This window comes from Corvus moneduloides, chromosome 11 (genome assembly GCF_009650955.1).
Source record: "Corvus moneduloides isolate bCorMon1 chromosome 11, bCorMon1.pri, whole genome shotgun sequence".
Taxonomy (NCBI): Eukaryota; Metazoa; Chordata; class Aves; order Passeriformes; family Corvidae; genus Corvus; species Corvus moneduloides.
The window spans coordinates 8,680,621-8,700,859 of NC_045486.1; the positions used below are offsets into that span (position 1 = coordinate 8,680,621).

The 20,239-nt window shown below is 44.2% G+C and overlaps 2 protein-coding genes and 1 long non-coding RNA gene across 7 annotated transcripts in view; 1 reads left to right on the top strand and 2 right to left on the bottom strand.

The window, feature by feature from the left end:
• The window catches only part of PTPRG (protein tyrosine phosphatase receptor type G), a 402,551-nt gene extending 393,474 nt beyond the window's left edge, over positions 1-9,077 (bottom strand). Inside the window, exon 1 of the mRNA XM_032121374.1 lies at positions 8,703-9,077. Within this exon, the coding sequence (XP_031977265.1) occupies positions 8,703-8,787 (85 nt within the window). The 5' untranslated portion in view covers positions 8,788-9,077. The remainder of the gene's footprint in view (positions 1-8,702) is intronic.
• LOC116449656 lies at positions 26-7,704 on the bottom strand. The gene is made up of 4 exons (XR_004242482.1): positions 7,500-7,704; positions 5,290-5,415; positions 4,894-4,958; positions 26-4,011 (listed from the first exon to the last, which is right to left on the bottom strand). It is a non-coding gene; the product is annotated as an uncharacterized LOC116449656 (long non-coding RNA).
• Positions 9,078-16,816: 7,739 nt separating the features above from the next.
• The window catches only part of FHIT (fragile histidine triad diadenosine triphosphatase), a 622,475-nt gene continuing 619,052 nt past the window's right edge, over positions 16,817-20,239 (top strand). For all 5 annotated transcript variants that reach the window (XM_032120697.1, XM_032120698.1, XM_032120699.1 and 2 more), the window contains exon 1: positions 16,817-16,984. The gene's annotated coding sequence lies outside the window, so the exon portion shown is untranslated. The remainder of the gene's footprint in view (positions 16,985-20,239) is intronic.

The window sequence follows — 20,239 nt, forward strand, 5'->3', positions numbered from 1 at the left end:
AAAGAAAAGAAGGAAAGAAGATGAATTAAATTCAAAGGGTTTATTTTAATAAAATTAGAAATCGTAAGGATCGGTGATCCAGGCCACATCCACTGAGCAGCAGAGTATTTTGTTCAGCACTGACTCCAATAATGATCTAGAAGTCATACTAGGCAAACAATCAACATGAGCTTCCTTGCTGTGGCAGAAAAATGGGCCACTGAAAATCCCTGGACAAACAGAAAGGGCAATAGCATTGCACATACATGATATGAACAAGACCAGTGTTCAGTGCTGGTGTGCACCTTTCTAAAGAAAAAATGAAAAAGAAACCTGGAGAAAGGCCAAAGAAAAAAAGATTCTGACAAAAATTATTCAAGGACTGGATAAAATCTCTTGGCAAAGGGCTCATAGGGTTCAGGTCACTGGGTTAATCAGGACATTGTAACATGGTTATATCGTAATGTGCAAACACTGTCATTTTAACAAAATACCAGAGGGCTCTTTAAACTAGTAGAGAAGAGTGAAACAGATAAAAGACAGTTATTAAAGTAGTTGTATATTTGTAGTTTGATCTTCAGTAATTCAAGCACCCCTTTTTTTTGGTGACGTGTTTATTTTGGTAACTACTTCATTCATAGAAAGAAGTTTAGTATACTTCAAAATGGGCATCAAACAAATAATTGATTTCAAAGAGACAACTGGCAACAATTCCAAGGACTAATGCATATGATAAAGCATCCTCCAGAAAGCCAGAATTTTAATGGACAGACTGGATACCTCTGCTTCACCACAGGCAGACTCATATTAAGAGCTGGTTTTGCATTTCACCACACAGTAAAACTTTCCAAGAAGTATAAAGACAGTATTAAAACAGCAGCCCTTTGACACAAAGCCACCCTATGGGAATATTGACAATAACAAGCACGGTTGTGTTTCAGAATTATGTCATTATGAGGGTTATGGGACAAATCCTCACCTGAAAGCTGCCACAGCAACAGCAGCATCAGTTGTGCCATGACAGCGTGCAGCAGCTGAGGACCTGTCATTGCACCAAGAAAAGACATCATAGAACTTGCAAATTTTACACCCCCAGTTTGCAAATATAACAATGAATTAATTCACAGTAAACAGAAGGGGAGCACTTTTCAATGCATAAACAATGTAGTAAGAAACAATTTTAAAAGTCACAGTTTCTGAAACTGCTGTCACTGAGCACAAACTTTTAACACTTACTTAAATAGCTAAAACTGTACAAAGGTGTCACTTTGGAAAACAAACAGTTATACAGAAACTATATCATCTGATGCAAAACCCTTGGGCAAAGAAGGAAAAATAAGCAACTAATTTTAGAACCTGAACACTCCATTAGCAATTCTCACCAATTAAAATATGATGCAACTGCTGTCAACAGGCAAATTTTAGTTGTATTTTAAGCATGGATTTAAATACAAAATACACAAGCTACTGCACTGTAACAATAATAAATCAACTACCTACAAGTAGCATGGAGGCCAACAAGAAGAGACATTCAAGTGGTTCTCTCTGCCTATCTAGTGAATGGATGCAGTGTTTAAGAGACAGACATGCTGCACAGTCCCTCATTTTTACTTTGACTGCAGTAAATCTATACCATAATCTCCATCAGTCTAAAAGCACCTTAGTAATGTAAATGCTAATGAAAATCTATCAAAAATTTAGTTCTTAAACTCACTTTTGACAGCAATGTAGATCTGTACTTAATTATTTGAAAGCAACGAGGTATCTCTTTATTGTTTCCAGGGGGGTGGGGAGGGATGGATGAACACAAGCCTCCTGCTGAGGCCACTAAACTGAGGTTTATATAAACAAATATCTACCAAAAAAAATTCACTAAACTTGCTCTATAAAGCTCTTTGTAAAAACCTATTTATTTTGAGAAATGTATCACTAACTTCACTACCTCCAATATATATAAACCAAATTCTTGTAAAATCCAGAGGGGGAAGGGGGTGGGAAGATTATACAGGGAAGCATTTCTAAGCACACCAAACTGACACAATGGCAGAGAGTGGTCCTCAGCAGTGGGAGTTACTTCAGGGACATTCTTGTTTCAAAGAAAAGTAAAGAGACCAAAAGAAAGCCATTAGCTTTCAGCTGAGGACCATCAACAAGGGTCAGGACAGAATTGCTTCTATTTGCCTCTGCAGTAGAAAAATGACTTATGCAGTGTATTGGCACAACATTACCATCATATCCTGCTTATTCAGTGTTCACCTCATATTACACTGAAGTCCCCTTCCACTCTGGGACAATCAACACCGGTCATCAACCAGCCTGACAAACTCTCAAAGGAACTCCAGGTCTAAGACTTCAGACTACTAAAAAACAATAATCCAAATAGCAGATACTTTTATAGGAGCAAGAAAAGAGCAAGGCACTGCTTTGGTCAAAGCAAGTATTATAGCATTTCCTACATCTCTTACAAGCCTCCTGCAAGAAGAGAAGATGGAAAGAGTGAGGTGTGGGAAAACTGAACAACTCTTCACTTTGCCTTCAAGAAGTTATCAGATAGCCTTCCTTTCCTGTCAGCAGAATAAACTGACTCCCAACAGAAGAACTTTAACAGCACTCTGTCGGGGAGACAGGCACATTTTAATTCAAAAAAAGAGAACAAAGCAGCTGCCACAAGACCAAATAACATCCTGCATTTTGCTTCTAAATACCACTGCAGCTCTTCAGGGCTCAAGGTTTCATTCATTACATTGCTGCAAGCAGAGAAAAGTGTTTTTCAAAGGAGCTTTCCCAAGCTAAGCATCCAAGTCTCAAAACACCTGGATTTTCTTTAGCAAGGCCCCCAGACTATGAATTTAAAGTCCCTCGAAACAGGCACTGGACAGGATAAACATCTATCAGGCATCACTGCAGCATTTATGCATAGAGAAACTGCAACACCCACATCAATTGAGATTTTATGTGCCTGTACTGCTGGCAGGTGCATGATGTGGTCAAGTTTTAAGTTCCAGAAAATAGTTCATCACTATTTAAATGACTTAGTAATTAAGAACACTAGTACTTCAACTCCCAAGCAAACTTAGAGATGCATAATAAAACCACATTTTTAAAAAAAGGGCCATACACTAACTGACTTCACTTTAACCACAGTTCACTTGAATACTAATTCAAATTGCTGTAAAGTGAGCCGTTCTGTGTAGCAAAACACATCTTACAGTGGTTGCATGAACTCCTGAGCTTCCTTACTGCCCTATGCCTTCACTCCTCCTCCTGACAAGGGGTGAGTTTATTCCCACCACTGTTTCCTCCAGCCTCTCAGTAGTAATATCAGGGGAAAGGAAAAATGAGACAAGATCAGCAATATCCGTGGAGTATCTCAGCAGCATCATTGCTGTGCTTGCAATCTGCACCCTAATTCATCTGTTCACTTTCAGGGTGGGAAGAGATTCTGCTTAGGCCACAAATATGTGACAGCTCAAGGCATAAAGCTGGAATCTGCTGTGTCGTGGCAGCTGTGCCTCAAGAAGACGAGTATACACTGAAAGGCAAGCATTTGGAGACACAACCAGTGCAGCCCAGATTCATTCAAGAGGATACTTGTCCTCACTGAAGTGGCTGAGATCACGTTGGAGTGCTGGAGGACCTGTTAGCACCACTGAAAGAAAGAAGCCAATTCGACTTGTCCTGGGTCAAGTAATCTGTACCCTGCAATACAGATAATATGTTCATCAGCACAAGATACTGAGTAATGGAAAAATTAACAGCACTCAAGGATCATTTTTCTGTGCTTTTTTTTTTTCTCCAAAGGTTTATTGACACACAAATATGAAAACTAGTTGCTTTCATCAAAAGTTATTCTCTAGTTGGGCACCTCCAGTTGGCCACACCCCAGGTTCTTCTGCTTAGGATGAAAGGCTGCATTAATGTTCATCTTCCTTCTCTGCTTTGCTTCCAACTCATGCATGTGTTCACAAAAGTGATACTCCCTGATGGAACTGGGCTGTATCTGGCAATCTGTGAAGTTACGTTCCCATCAACCTGTGCAAGAAGATGCAGATCCACAATTTTGACTTGGAGGAAACACTGACGTGAGCTTACCTCACGAAGAACGGAAAACTTGATATTTAGGTACCTAGAGCAGCAAGCAGTCCCCAGAAGGAATATATAAACTGTAAATTAACCCATATGGTGCATATCTAAATCCTCAGACTACGTATTTTTAAGAGCATTTGTCTGATGAGATTCCACTTCCTAAAATACTTAAGAATTGTTGTCTAGAATTAAAGTAGGATAGCATATAATAATAAATAACTACAATTCCATCAACACACAGGAACAACTCTGATCTTTAAAAATGGAAGCACAATAACTTGGGCGAACAGAAATTAGCCCCATTTTTTCATAATTTCTCCGATTAAAGTTATATATTAGTTAAACTAGTGTTATTACTAGACCCTTAGGCTTCAGAGCACACCATGCCACAGGTTCATTTGGCTGCTAAAAAGCAGCAACCAAATGATTAGCACTTTTTTCCAAGGACAGTTGAGATTAATAGTTTGAAGTCATTTCCTTAATTTAACCATGAAACTTGAACATTTAAATTAGACTCAACTAACATTTATTTCAGAAAAGCGTAAGTATGTTAGTCCTTGAGCACTGATTATAAGATGGATGGAGTCCTCACTGTTAGCTGTCTTTTCTGTAATTGGAAACATATTCCAACTATTAAATGTACAGAACTTGATAACACTACAGCCAACACTTGTCCCTGCAAAGACCCAGAAACCACCCTACTGAAATCAATAGGTGAGTTTCAGTAATTTTTATGGTACCAAGCAGGATCTATTTGTTCCACAAAGATTTCCAGTGTGGATGCAGGTGGGATGGGTGAAGGACACAGCATCTCTGTGCTTGACTTACAGAAGCTCATCACTAAGACATCCTTTTTCTGAACAGGGTCAGAAATCCTTATACATCCTCCTTTCCTAGACAAAAAAAAGAGAGGGTATGGGGATAAGAGAACAATAAAAGAAATCCTAACTCATACACATAGGCAAAAAATCCTCCTTGTTCTTCCAAGCACAGCAACATCCCCAGCCTGGATACACAGGCTTTGTAGATATTGCAATATGGCTGAGGGAATTCCAGTTACGCTCAAACTGTGTTCATTTCTTTTTTTGAATTCCCTTCCTTCTGTGATGCCTCTTCTTCCCTCCCAACTTTAGGAAGTCTCTTGCTCTGCCTGCTGGGACAGACAGCTCCTGTGACTACTTAAAGACTTCTGAAAGCCAGGTCCAGGCGCTGTTAACCACAAACCTGCTAAGGAATAGCAAAGCTCTCCCTGGAGTTTCCCCCACAAGAAGCAAATCACAAGCTCAGCTCCTGCAGCGTGGGAAGGCTCACTTGACTGTCTTTATCTGCAAGGACTCCATTAGCAACTTCCTGTAACATAGAGCATATTTTAAAACAGCACTGAAAATAAGGGATAATTAAAATATACAAAGTGTCATCTTCATAAAAGCCACAGGACTAAATAAAGTCTTGGAGGGCCCTCTCCTGTACATTCCGTATTTCTCTACGTGCACAATGCACCTTCCTCTGCAAAATCTTTACTAGACAAAGCCAGTCTTCTCTGCACCTTTAAAAATATCTGAAGTAGTATTTGATTAGCTCATAAGGAATAGCTCCCAGTATAATTTTTCCTCCAAGCAGAAGACAGTTATATGCAAAATTAACTCTCAGTTCAGATCTACAAAGACTCAAAATCCAAAACCCATTTAGGCAGTTACCAGGTTAGCAACAATTTGATTCATTACCAAAGAGCTAATCTAGACTAAAGAAAATTACTTTCATTTATGCACCCAGCCTAAGAAAATGCTAGCAACTGTCATTCCTTACACAACAGGATTGTCAAACTAACAGCTAAGAACTGCACTAATGTGTACTTTTTCCTTTACAAGAAGATATTTACTCTCTCGGCAAAGCACTGAGAAATCAGATAGTAAGGATATCACTATAATGCTAATATTTGTGTCTTACTGATTTTTGGTACTGTGAATTTAGATTAATGAGCAAACAGACCCCATGGAAACAACCTCTCTTACCTTGTGTCTTGGCTTGATTTATTAATCAATGCAATTACCAGTGACAAGCCCACAGAGAAATGCACTGAACAGTTCAGAAAGAGGAAAACCTCACCCACACATTTTTTTGCCAGTGACTCCTTTCTCTTACTGCAACCAAAGGAACAGCAACAAAAATACCTACTTAAACAGCGAAACCCTATTACAACACTCCTAACAAAGAAATACTGCAAAGACTTATTTTCTACATGGTTCATTTATTGTTACTGAACAAACAAAAGAATAGCCTTTATATTTCCTCACAAAGTAAAGTGATTTGCAGGGCAGAAAACAAGTAGTGACCTCTCTTCTATGTAAAGGGAGCTAGATAAGAGGAAGAGAGAAGAAAGATGTTTGCAAATTAAAACCAAGCTGACAAATACCTTACTTCTTTAATCCTCTCAAGAAAATCCTGTGAAAAGGTACAGAAGCATTTGTGGTAGGTACTAAATGGTTAATATCTGACCGGGATTCCCCACCAACACAAATTCCAATGATTTGCCATTGGATGTTGTCAGCACCAATGTCCTATTATAGTCCACAGAGATCCTCCCTGCAGCTTTCCTGCCTCGGGCATCTCTCATGTACGGGATCAGAGTCTGAGGCATCCCCGTGTATCAGGATGTTTCACTCACCACCCCTCGCCTGCACACACACCAGGTACTGCTGCTCTTCAGAGGAAAGCACACGGGAGCAAGCAAGACACTGAGGTCTAACATGGTAGGTCTGTACAAAAACTAAAGCCATAAAAGCCTTTCTGGAAAGTAGTTTGCTTTCCAGGCAAACCTTTAGCGATGAACAGCCCTGAAACAGTCCCAAGTATTACACAGCTGTTTTACGGCTTCTGGCGTTGAAGAGTTTAGCAACACTCTGCAAGCGTCCTACTACCCTCTGCTTGCATCCATCTTCATATTAAAACCATAATGCAAATATTATCTGGTTCAAACATCGCTGATCTAAATCAGCAAGTCATACAATACTGTCGTATTAAACCAACATCAGGGCTTGTTTTCCTGCAGCATTCTGCCTTCTAGATGTAATTACTATACAATATATATCAGAACCAGAACGAAAGGCATCACTCCGAGGGCTGAAACTGAGAACAAATCAATACAAAGAAGATAAATATTTCGTCAAAAGCTGCAGAGGTATTAACCCTCTCCCCAACTTAGTTTCTTTTTGCTTCAAATCATTTTACCATGGGAGAAACTGCTGGAAGGAATAGGATGGGTTTATCTGCCTAGCTCTGCATTTGGGGTTAGAAAAAAAAAAAAAAGGGTATTTCAGGAAGAAAAAGTTAAAAAAAAAAAATTAAAGGGGGGGGGGGGGAGGGGGAGGAAAACGTAACTGGAAGTTCCTAAAAAAACCTCCAGAATTTAATTATTTCTTTATGCTGTTGCACACCTGGACGCGGCGAACAACCAGGGTTGCCTCGGGCGCCCAGGGAAAGGACGGGAGAAGTTGCGCGGGGAGCGCAGTTCCCTGGGAAGAGGGGCTCGCGCTGCCCCGGGCGCCTCACACCGCAAGCGCCCCGCCGAGGACCCCCCGCCCCATCCCCGCCGGGAGGGAGGAAGCGCAGGGCAAAGCAAACACCGCGATCCCTCGGGGCGCGGGGCCGCGGCCGGCGCGCTCCGTCCAGCCGCGGAACCCGAGCGACGCGCGCGCGGCCCGGGAGCGCGCGGGGCGGGGCCCGCGCTGCGCGCCGGCGGACGGGCGCGCGCCCCGCGGGGGCGCCGGCGGCGCCACAGCGCCCCTGGCGGGTGGCCCGGGCACTGCGGAGGCGGCGGGAGCCCGAGCCCCGCGAGGGCGCCGCGAGTTCTCCCGGGCCGGGGGGAGCGGTGGGCCGCGGGTCCCAGCGCGGGGCGGGCGAGCGCCCACCCGGCCCCGTTACACACGAGCCCTGCGGTTCGATGTGGGGCGAGAAGCGATACACAGGCACCGGCCGTGGGGTACGAAGAGGGGGAGAACGGCACGGTGGTCGCGGAGTGCCCCCGCCCGCGGAACCCCTTTCCTGCGGGTGCGCGGCGGTGGCTGCACAGATCTAGCCCGGTGCGGAGCGGGCGCGCAGCCCCGCGGCCCCCTCTCCCCACCCCCCGCCCTGCCAAGGTCGGCACGCGGCACGGCAAGACCACCACCGCGGACACGAGTGGGGTGGGGAGGGCACGCACCCGCGCACCGCCAACTTTCTGGCGGGGGACCGGGGGGCTGCCTGGCGGGGTCGAGCGCGGAGTCACGCTGCCCTTCGGGGCGGCGAGCGGCGGTCCCGCAGCACAAAGGGAGCTCCAGGCAGCCCCACGAAACAAGAGCAGCGCACAAGGATCCCCCTCCGCCCGCCCCACGCCGCCGGGCGCTGCAATGCACCGGAGACAGGGGACACCGCGCCAGGAGAGCGGAGCTGAGCCCTTGCTCCGCTCACGGCCCCACTCGCGGGCAGCGCTACCCGCAGCCGGGAGGGTGCTGCGGACCGGGAGGAGACCCAACGCCGGGGCCGCCCCGATCCCAGGCGCATCCTCCGCGCTCGCGGGGTGCCCCGCCGGCTCCCCACGGGGGTCGCGGATACGTGTGGAGGAGGCACCGGGAGCCCCCCCATCCGCCGCGCTCACTCACCGGGGAAGCACACCACATCATGGAGCACGGAGCTAGTGATTTTCAAGAAAAAGATCCACCAACACGGTTGCAGTAGCCTCCGCATGTCCAAAGCCGCACATCGAAAGGGGAAGGGGGCTAAAATAATTAAAACACAGGGGGAGGGAAAAAAAAAGGGGGGTGGACAAAAAAAAAAAAAAAAAACCAAACTTGTTGAAAATAAGTTTCTCCCCGCACCCCTGTTCCTGCGGGAGAAAGCGGGGGGCTCCTGCTCGCCTCCTCTACGGGGAAGAAAAACCCCTCCAAGCGCGGGGCAGGGGGAGGACAGACAGGAGCGCCGGCGGGGCGCGGGGAACCCCCCCCGCGCGGCTCGGCGGGCGCGGGGCGGCGCGGCTCAGGCGGGCAGCGGCGGCGGGGCGCGCATGCCGCGAACGGGGCGCTCACAGCCGCCTCCGCGCACGGGCGGGCGGGCGGCGGTCAGCCGGGGCCCCGGCGCGCTCCATCCTGCTGTACAGGAAGTGGCGGGCGAGCCCGGATCCTGGCGGAGACTTTAAAGCGGGGCGAGGGAGAGAGAGGGAGAGGGAGCGCGGCGCGGCGGCGAGGCGACGCGAGGCGAGGCGAGGCGAGGAGAGGCGGCGGCGCGCCGGGCGCCCCGGCGGCGCGCCCCCGCCGCCCTTAAAGCGGCAGCGGCGGCGGGGCGGGGGCGCGCTCGTGCTCGTGCGCACGCTCCCGCCCAGTCGCTCGTGTGCGTGTATTTGTGGGGGATGCCGCCGGCAGCGGTGCGGTTGGGGGACGGTATGGGACCGAGCCGCGGAAATCCGCCGTTTGCAATTTCGGGTTCCGCGCTCTCACCCCGGCGGTGTCTCTGTGAAGTTACTTGTCTCATTATGCCACCCCCCGGTGCGTGCTGCGGGCAGGGGGCACAGATTGGTGATAGGTGGCCGTGTCCCCCGTGGTTCCTCCCCACCCGCACTTGTGTGCATCACTCGGAGTACCGTCGGAGGGGTCCGACTCCGCTTCCTTCCCCAAAATCGCAGTTTTCCATCCTCTTCGATACCCTGTATGACTCTGTGATCCCCCATAGAATCACACAGCTCAGTGCTGTGCTGGGTATTTCCAGAAATCCTCATCGAAATCATACAGATTTTTTTCTCCTCCAGTGGTATATGTCTTTTTGAGTACTGCAAGAGACACCTCCACCCCCACTAGCCCTAGAATCACATTGATTTTCCTCTCCCAGTAATACACATCATACCCACAAAATTGCTGGTTTTCCCCCAATATTGTGCATTATACTACGTATTTCCAGAGAACCACCTCAAAATGAGATAATCGTTTGGTGTTTCTGCAAAGTCAGATGAAGGCTGTCCCAAGCCACTCTGCATCCACAACCCCCCAGGCAGGAGTTTCTGAGTGAGTGATAATTTTGCACAGGAAATAGAAGCAGAAAATGGTGTGAATTCAGGATGAAAGGATGGTTGTTTGTACTTGGTATTTCCTGGCTGTTCTGTGGTCTGCTGATGCTTAAATTTCATTCAGAGGTAGGTTTTGTCTGTTTCTTTGTTCATTACATCCATTCCGAGGATTCTGTTTCAGAAAGGAAAGGGTTTGGCCAGGTTTATCAGTGAGTAGTGTGCTCAGCTCTGGCTCTGTCATTTGCTACGCTCCCTTTGCTTACCTGAAAACCTTCCACATTTTTGGTGTTTCCAGAGGAGAAGAGATGGTTGGTAGGAGGAGGAACAGAGTAGGAAAATTCAGAGGTCATTTGCAGAATGGCAGTGATTTTCTCTCCCTCTTCCTCAGCTTAGGGGTCACTAGAGTAGAGCCCTCAGGTACTTAGCACTGTCTGCAAGTGGCTTAGTGTCCATCCAGGTTTACCCCACTCAGCACAAGTTGCCAAGGCAGTGGATTATGCTGCATCCAAAGGGCCCCTCATCAGGAGGCATTTGTAGGTTTTCCTTTGACTTTCTCTCCACATATCAGGTCATGACTGCCAAAAATCACAGTTGGAAGTTAAAAGTGCACTCCTTATTGGCCAAAACTGTTTCTCCCAGTACGGATTTTTCAAGTGTAAGGATTTAAGGACCTGATTAGATATTCTCTGCCCTTGAGGACACCACCCATTGGGGTGTGCAAAAATTAGAGAAAGTACTTGTGTAAGGATTTGTCTAAAGCAAAGCAAAAATTTATAGGCCCCAGAGAAAGGTCTTATCCAACCTGTTCATTAAATAATTTCCCAGACCAGGTGGGGTTTGAAGATTGGTTTCAACTCTCATAAAAACAAGGATACAATTTTAAGAGCTATATTTTCGTGATTTTTTTTGTTCCCGTGAAAATCAAAACCAAATCCCCACGTGCCTTGACCTTTTGGATTCTGCCATGACATCTGGGCTCAGTTACTTATTGGGCTGTTCAGAAAAACCTGCAAAATATTTCCCTTTCAGCAATTGATTCCAACTTCGCTGTTCTATTCCAACAGATAGGAAGGCAGGTTCTACACCAGCACTGAGACTTGCCTCTGAAAGTGATGTCTCCCAGGTATCACAAGAGGCAATCTTAAAGTGTTTCAATCTAAAAGTGAGTTTCAACAGGTCTCATTACACACTATTGCAATCTCACAAAAGAAGAGTAAAAGCAGTGCATTTTTTTCAACGAGTATTTTTCTCACTAATTCAAAATCCTTTGCAAAAGCTGTTAATTGCACCATTTTATATTTAAAACATATTTTTAAATTAGTTTCTGGTTTTCTATCCTGGAAATTGGCAAACCTGAAACTGGACCCATATCTTGGAATTGGAGGAATTTTGCATTTTCCATTCTTGGCGCAAACATGAAAGTAAGATATAAAATGCGTAATCAGAATACTGTCTCCTGAGGAGCAGAGATGACTTCAGATCTCTCTAAGCTACTAAGGAAGATTTTAGAATGGCAGTGCTCCCATGAAAAACCAGAGATGTTCGAGCTGGATATTCACAGTAGTCGCCTCAGGTCTGAACTTCTTAAAACAAATCTGTAAAAGCCCAATGTCAGCACGACCAGCTTGGTTCAGCCTGCTGTGCTACATCATGTACAATGACCCACTTTTCCTGGAGTGGGAAATCAATCATTGCATCGTCACACATCAGTTTAGGAGCTGTGGTGGTGGAAGTAGCTTTGTTTCGCATTAGCAATTTGGGTGGGCAAAGAAATGGAAAGATGGATGATGGAGATACAGAGAACAAAATTAAACACGGTTAAATGAGAATCCATTTCCTGCATGCAGTGTGTCCGTGCCCGAGGCAGGCTGTCTATCAACAATACACAGGTACAAATTGGCCTGCAGACAGATCTTTAACTACCCAAACACAGCAAACTGCATTAGCAGAATGCTGCTCTCCTGGACTGGGGCCTCGTGACTGTGGAGCGGCCACATTAGATAGGACAGCTGAATCTTCCCAATGATTGAAGTACTGTGGCATGATTAAAATAACTGCTACTGTATGAAGAGATTGAAAGGCGACATTATAACCCAAATAAGCGACATTTAGTGCAGCTAAACCAGACCAATGGGTGCTCTGCAAATCTTGCAATATTTACGGTTAGCAGAGCAGGCACTGTCAATGTGAGAAGGGGACCAGCAGCCCTGGTTTGCTTGGAACAGTGAATAAAAGATAACTTCTATCCTTTTTTTATCCCCCTCTTGTTTGAACAGGTAATATTTTTGTGCTGTCTTCATCAACATATGGGCATGACTCCTGGGAAAGAAATGGAAGTCTGTTAATTTATTTGATCGGACATGAGAAATAATAGAAAACTGAAACGAATACTCGTATTTGTCATATGTTTGAATTAGTGAAAAGCTGAAGAAAGCAAAAAAATATTGCAAGGAGTTCAAAGATGAGAGGTTTTATTGAATTAGAAAATTATTAATAGCATTAATCATTTCCAAAACAGGCTTCTTAACATCTATAATGACTATGTAAAGGATTGGAGAAATAAAAATCAAAGAAAAAAGTCAGATACACAAAGTTACACTTCTTTTTGTGTTTAGAAAGAAAGGGATACATTTTCCTTGATTTACAGCCAGCCTCACTGGAATGGTTAACCTGTGGGGAAAAGACCAGGTGAGGATCTAGCCCTGAAAGGATAATTCAACATGAAGTACGAAGAAGCAGCTACAGTTCAAATTATAACTAATGTGACGTATAAACTTCCTGGTTAATTCAGCAGTCCTTGTTCCTGTTCAGCTTTGCATGGAAAAGAAAAAAAGGATGCTGAACTTGTAGTTTCATAAATTATACTATTGCAGAGTTAGTTTCTCGTAGCCTCAGGACAGATGCATTCTTCTCAGAGTATGCTGTGAGGCTTTGAAGGTCTTAACAAGGCATCTGAGAACCTGCTGAGAACAGAGGTGGAGGGCAAGCAAAGTGCTGTGATAAAAGAGAGGGCTTTATTTCAATATAATCATAGCAAAGAGCGGTGTTGTTTGATTTATGAAGACAAAAAAATAGATGAACTCAGAGATGCAGGTAAAGTGAAAGGTATGAAAAATGTTGATGGGTGATGCAAACTCTGGGTGAAGACATAGGCTGTGGGTCAGAGATTGCTGCAAGTATTACAGGCTGCACATCCACAGCTCAACCAGCATGACAGGAATGAGCACTGACTTGAGAGATACTCCAAGATGTCCTGGCTGGGCAGTATCTCACAGGGTTTGCACTGTGACAGGTTTTTTTTTGGAAGACCAATACATTTATTTTCTTGTGTTCTAAAAAAAGAACCACCACCTTAGGGTAGCCTTAGGCTAAATCATTCAGAACAGACAGTCACATGCTCAGATGCCTACTTGAAAACTTCAAATTAACCTTGAAGTCAAACAGTTCTTTAGTCTCCCGAAATGGCCTTAAAATGGCTGTGTTTGTAAAAGTGTGCGTGGAGGGTTGGACTGATCAGCAGTGAGTTTCTCTTTCAAACGCAGCCGTAGTTCAGAGTCCTGTGGTACAACCTTGCTAGGGTTGTGTGTTTAATTCACAAATCCTCTCCTGTTAAAAGAATAATAAAAAAATCTATCAGTGTGGCAGTGAGCAGAGCAAGCATGTTCATAACTAGAGCTGAGGGATGAGATGAAACACCCAGTTTTCTGTCCTGCTTATCTGTGACCACATCCATGACTCACTGGAAATTACTGTCTTGGCAGAATTTAAGGTGGAAACTAATGAGACAACAGACAGGATCTTCCATTATTGGTGCAAATATTGTTTATAGGTTTGAATAATATTTGGGTTCAATGAAAGTCTTGAGATCCTCAGTTGCAGTAAAGCAGAAATGCTTTGAATGGGAAGACTCTGTCCATGCTCAATGTTTTTCCACTATTGTGCAGCTTGCCAGGGAGATAACTGCAACTGTCAGGTTTTTCTATACAGTGAAGCTGACTCAAGGACAGGCAGGGTTTGCAGGCAGTGTGAACTCAGGCTGAATATAAGTTGCTGTAAGGAGCAGCAGCAGGGGTGTGGTGTGCTGGATCTAATCTGGTTACAGACAGTTACCATGAGCAATCTTCTTGTCTTTAGTAAATGCACCTTCCAGCCCCCTTGTCTTCCTGGACTCCACAAAGCCAGTATCATAATGACATACCTACTCTTTTAAAGGCCTCGTGCATTACAACCAAAACATCATTGAAAACATTCACAAAATTGGTGAGAATAAATTCATTGAAGATGGAATTTCTGCTCCTCCTTTCCCCTCTTTCAGTTCACTGCTGATTTCTGCCAAAGAAGTTAGTGTGATATGCTCCTGCCCCCCCGCATGGATGTCAAAAAGATGTGTCAGAAGCTACTGGTGAAGGGTAAAGACACAGGTGTGCTGTGGTCCCAAGGGGAGAGGCAATAAGGGCTCTGTAACAAGACATGACCTTCTGTTGTAAACCCATTGCAAATGGTGTCCAAAGCCAGGCCCCTGAAATTGCTCCACAATGAAGACCAATCAAGCAGACTGCAAAAAACACTTTCCTAGTCAGTCCCAGGAGAGCACTTTCAAGAAAAAGAAAACCTGTTCTATAAATGGTAGAAGCAGACTTCCAATCTGTTTAAGGAAAGAAGAGAAAGTTAAAGAGGAACATTTGCCATACCCATGTTCACTCAGAGATACACCCTCTCTGAGTGCAGGAATAAGAGGATGTGCAAACTTGTATGTTCTGGCGATCTTTTTTGTCTTACAGGAGCTTGTACATATGAGAATAATTACATTCCAGAAAAGCAGCCCCTGGTGGGCAGGGGAGGGGAGGAATGGCCTTGACAGAACAAGGAAAGAAGTAACACTTGTAAGTTACAGGAAAAGTAACTCTTACTTTATTTTGGGTCCCTGTGTTGCAACAGAGAAATGCAGATTGCAGATTGCAGCATAGTTCTGTCTTTGCTATTCCTCTCTGGTTTCAGAGATCTGTGGGTTTGGTGTTTGGGTTTCTTTTGTCTTAAAACATTAGCAGTTACTCAAATATAGGCTTGTGTAAACCACTCTGGATTTGAGTGTGGACAGGCAGTACATTAGCTAATATGATTCCATTAAAAAGGGATTCCATGGTTGGTGCCCCACCACTTCATTTAAAAGAAGCGTCAATATTAATAAACCTTGCAAAGAAAGGGATAAAATCAGATGCCCCAGTGACCCCTCAGACATGAGTTATTCAGATCAATACATACCCATAAGCACCGATGGAGACAGATAAACAACAACAATGTATCCAGGCCACTGAGGTTTGGCAGTACAGCCCACCCACAAAGTATCCTTTGTTTTCTCTACTTTTGCTTTCCATTCCCTTATTCTCCAGTGTCAGGAGCATGAGCTACTTGTCTGCAAACTCCAGTTTCTTGCTTCGAGTTCATCCTGTCTCCTCTTGATGCCTGGACTAAAAAGGATTTCTTGGAAGCATAAAGATGCTGTCCAAAAAGTTGAATAAACAGTAATCCAAATCCCTGACAGTTTACATCTCTAATGCAACCGAAATGATTTTCATTCATCTTTTTAAGTGTCATCAAATACAGATCCACTGCAGCTGGGTACAACTCCACTGGGCAGTCACTTTCCTGGAACTGCACCTACTTGGGTCCAAGTCAAAGTTTTGCCAGCTCAAGGAGGGAGGTGACCAAATACCACAAAAATGCAGTTGGTACTTTGTACAGTGTTTTGCTACTTTGGGAGTGTGGCAAGGCTGTGCCCTTATCTTTTGTCCCCAGATCTCATATTCATGATGCATATCTTCATGCCATCAAGGTCTGGTAGTTACAATGCACCCTGCTCACAGCTACAGTGTTGGAGGGTTTAAAACATTTTAGAATTTCAGCATCTCTTTATGTTCATTTCAGCAGAATGGGAGAAGAGGGTGCCAAGTTCCTGAAAAGAATAAATACTTTGGGCCCAATTCTACCTTTGTCTATGCTGGTGTATGTCTAACCTCTCTTTATGCAGCTGACAGGTAATTTGCGACAGTGTATCATGGGGCAGAGTCAAACTCTTTAATTTGGAAGAACACAATTGCTTCCTTTGGCCTATGCCCAAGAAAATATACATAAGACATATAAAAGATAGTAGTAAACTGTAATTTTTTTTGTGTGTGTGTGGTTTTGGGTAAAAATATTCAATTCTGGACTGCAAACTCAGCTTTCATAGCTAAGCCAAAAAGGGGGAATGTTTATCATAAGTGACCTGAAGAGTACAACTAACATGTGTTTAGAACCTTGAACTGTTGTGTTAGTCCACAAAAATTTATAATCCCAGTTTTAAAATGACTAATGATGTCCAAATAGATTTTAGCATCTATTAAAGGTATCATCGTAAGGCACTTTGATGGGGGTAAAGGAAACTGAGAATTAAGTCATTAAGACTTAATTCATAGCCAAGGAATATGATACCTCATAATTCCTCTCAAAGCATCACAGTTAGTAAAATATCACAATTTTTTCCCCCCTTCCCTGTAGCAGAAACGCAACAGAATAATATTATTCTCTTGGCGTCAATATTAATTGCAAACCGATGGCCCCTTCTGAGCACGGGAATGTTCCCCAGGCCGTGTTTGTTCCTGGGAGCTGCCGGGTGTGAGCCCGGGCAGCCCCAGCCTGACGGGGCTGAGCCGCCGGCGGCTTCGAGCCACACGGGGGAGTTGCAATGCGCGCACGGCCGAGCTCGCGTCTCATAAATCACTCCTTGGAAACCTGATTTCTCCGTGCTGCCGCCTTGTCCGTCTGTCTGGGAGATAACACAAGATCTGCAATACTTAGCACAGCAAAAAACAAAGCTGGAAACACGGTGTTTCTGTAACAGAACGGCCTGTAAGTACGGCGGGTTTTGGGGGGGGGGGGGGGAGAAATCTGTGCCAAGCAGGATTCTCGTTGTTGAACATTGAGCCACCAACTTGCCTGGTAATACCATATAGAACACTAAGAAAAGTTAAAGAAATCCAGCCATCAGTAATAAATTACTAGATATTTTGTGTAATCCATTAGCAAAGCAGAGGGTGTGGCAGGCTCATTGCGTGACACGGCGACATGGAATCTCGGCCCAGCAACCATGGAACAACAGTGCTGGAGCAGGAGCCGGGCCTGCAGGCATCGCATTTCTCATTGCAATGCATAGCACAGCCTTCTATCATATAGCTGCAGGAATAATGGGCGTGGACCACGGTGTGGGGTGGCTCTGGTGCTCCTATCCCAGGATTTAATGATCCTGGTATCCTGACAAAACCCACCTTTCAGTAAGTACAGGCCATGAGCAGTGGACATACATCCTGAAAATCCTGCAGCAGTGAAACATCCTCATTCCCCAAGTCCATCCCAAGCCGGAGGACACAGCAGTGATGAGGGTCCTGAACAATGCACAGAGGGAAGTGCAGACAAAGATCTCCCAGGAGATCTTGGCACAGGTTTTCTTGCAGTACTCAGGCCATCCTATCGAGCATTGCCTTGGATTTTTATACATCATTCTTATGACCTTACCATCTCACACAGGAGACTTATTTCCCATCTTATTGTTACCTGCTAGTGATCCAGACGGCTGCTCGCACAATACACCATTATCCAGCAAAACAACATGTGCTGACAAACGCTGTTTAGTGAGCACTGGCCACCAATCCGAGAGAGCCAGGGTCACTGCTGAACAATACCAAGAGAGGTCTCACTAGCTTCTTCTCCCTCCTCCATTCAATGAGCTGTTAATAGACAAGCTGTTAGAGAGAAAAAGAACTAAATAGTTTACAAGCTTACATTTGAAGGCCTGTGAATTGCATTAGCTGAGCCAGCTGAGTGAGAGCCAAGGCAATCTCCCCACGATTGTAGAAAATGTGGCATTGAGGCATGTGGAGGCAAAGAAAGAATGACAGTGACCGGGTTTACAATATGCAAAGCTGAAATAATTACTGCTTTCTGCGGCGTAGAATTTTTAGATGAACTACAATAGGGAATCGAAGCATTCCTTTAAATGCACAAGTGGGTTTGTGTGTTCATATTTTAAAACTTTCTTCTATGCAAATATTAATTTACAGCCTTAATAAAAACTTTCTGAAGTTGATTTTTATTATTTCCTCATTGGACCTTCCCCCCTCCTACCTCTCATTCTCTACTGCAGAGGCCACTCTCACTGAGAAATGACCACAGTATTTTTCATTACTCTCGAGGTTTTTTGGGGCCTAGCAGTTATGAATAGGAATGTGAACTACTTTCAATACAATTACCTGGACAATAATTTGGGATCTGTGGAGCTGGACTGTGCAACTGAAAATATTTGTAACCCTTTGGTTACCAGCCAAGAGATTGACATAGTTCTTTTTCACATTTCATTCTGTCCTTTAAATTTACCAGAGGGGGAAAAAAATTTTGAAAAGCAGCAGAACAAGACAAATTAATAATAGTGAAACAGAAAAATTGAAAATTAAAGAATGGAACCATGAAATCATTCATTTTAAGACATTCAGTGGCAGAAAAGAATGAAGGAAAGAACAGTTAAAAACCAGCCGCTATTGAACAATGATAGTTCAAAATTTCTACCTTTGAGAAAAGCTCAGAAACTTTCAAGGGGTTATATCTTCAAACAAAGGATTGCTTTGGATCAAATACACTTTCAGGTAAAAGATTTAAACTTGCTTACAAATTTTCTTCTTTATATTGTTCTCCCCATTTTACGTAGTCTTTGGTTAGAAAGAAGCCAGGTGCTATCTCTAATCCAGTGCTGCAATGACAGCAGGAAGAGCTGAGGCAGCTGCTTTAATGCAGCCTTTACAAACAACTTGAGGGGATCAGGCAATTGCTGCTGGGGCTTTCAGCAAAGGACAGTGGTGGCTTTTGGTGTAACCTCCACTAATGGGTGGCTGTCTTTGATAGCTCATTCAAAGTCCAGTTAAAGCAGCAGAAATCAGCTTGACAGCAAACACAACTTTGGTTTTTTTTAAACATTTTTTTGGTACATTATCACATAGATCATTCACAAACTGGATTAACTTGGGTCAGCGATCCAGAAAACAGCTTTTCCAGTCAGGCTTGAGCTTTACCCATTAAACTTTGTCTCAAAATCTGAGTATCTTTACCAAAGAGAAACCTTTTAGTCATGCTTAGAGTACCAGCCATCTATTGCTTGTATCTGAAAGGAAAGCATTATTCTACACTCAGCAATCCAGCATCCCTCTACATGGGATAAGAATTTCTGCCACTATTTTAAGACCAATGGCAAAACTCATGTTGACCTCAGATTGGACAGAGTGACTTCTGAATTGTTAGATGCTCTCTTTTGCTTCCACTCCTGAAGTGTTAGTGCAGGTGAATTAGTTTCTGGAATTAGTCATCTGAGATCACACCAAGTAGAGATTATGTATTTTCAGGTCCTTGTTTATGAAAATTTTTCAAGTATGCTGAGAAAAATTCTCTTCAGAGGCTTCAGAGGAACCATCAAGGGCAGTTTGTTTCAGTGAAGGGTTGAAGATTTGTCTAATCAAACCTGGAAATCATTCTCTTTTGTTTGGATGGGTTGGTTTTCCTGAGCTGTTCAGTGTGCCCTCCTCTTAGATCCTTTCATTCAAGTTAGTAGTTTCCTTATATTGGCTGATCTTTTTTCTGCTTTTAATATTCTCTATTGATTTTATTGTAGTGCACTTACATGCTGTTCAACAGTCCACTATTACTGCAAATAAAATGAGATAAATAACTTGGCTTTCTTTCTGCATGTGAAATATTTGGCAGCAGCCATCCTCATCCTTAACTGAGCATTTGACAGTGTCACTGTCAGTGTGTGTGAAAGCAGTTCTGCATGCCCTCACATGTCACCAGGACCAATGCTGGTTAAATAAAGCTAGCTTGGGGTCTGTTGATATTACTGGCTGGCTTTATCTAGCAAGCAGAGGTACCAGTGGCGTCTGTGCATCGGTTGGATGTGCCCTCTTAGACACTGGCAGCAATAGCAGTGTTAACATGGGCATCTATGACCAAGCAAGATAATTGCTTATCTGCAGTGTATGGTAAAGTCACTGAGGCTCCTGTTTTCAGATCAGGCAGGTGTTATTTCTATCTATCACTGACAGACTCTGGCTTAACCAGTCACTT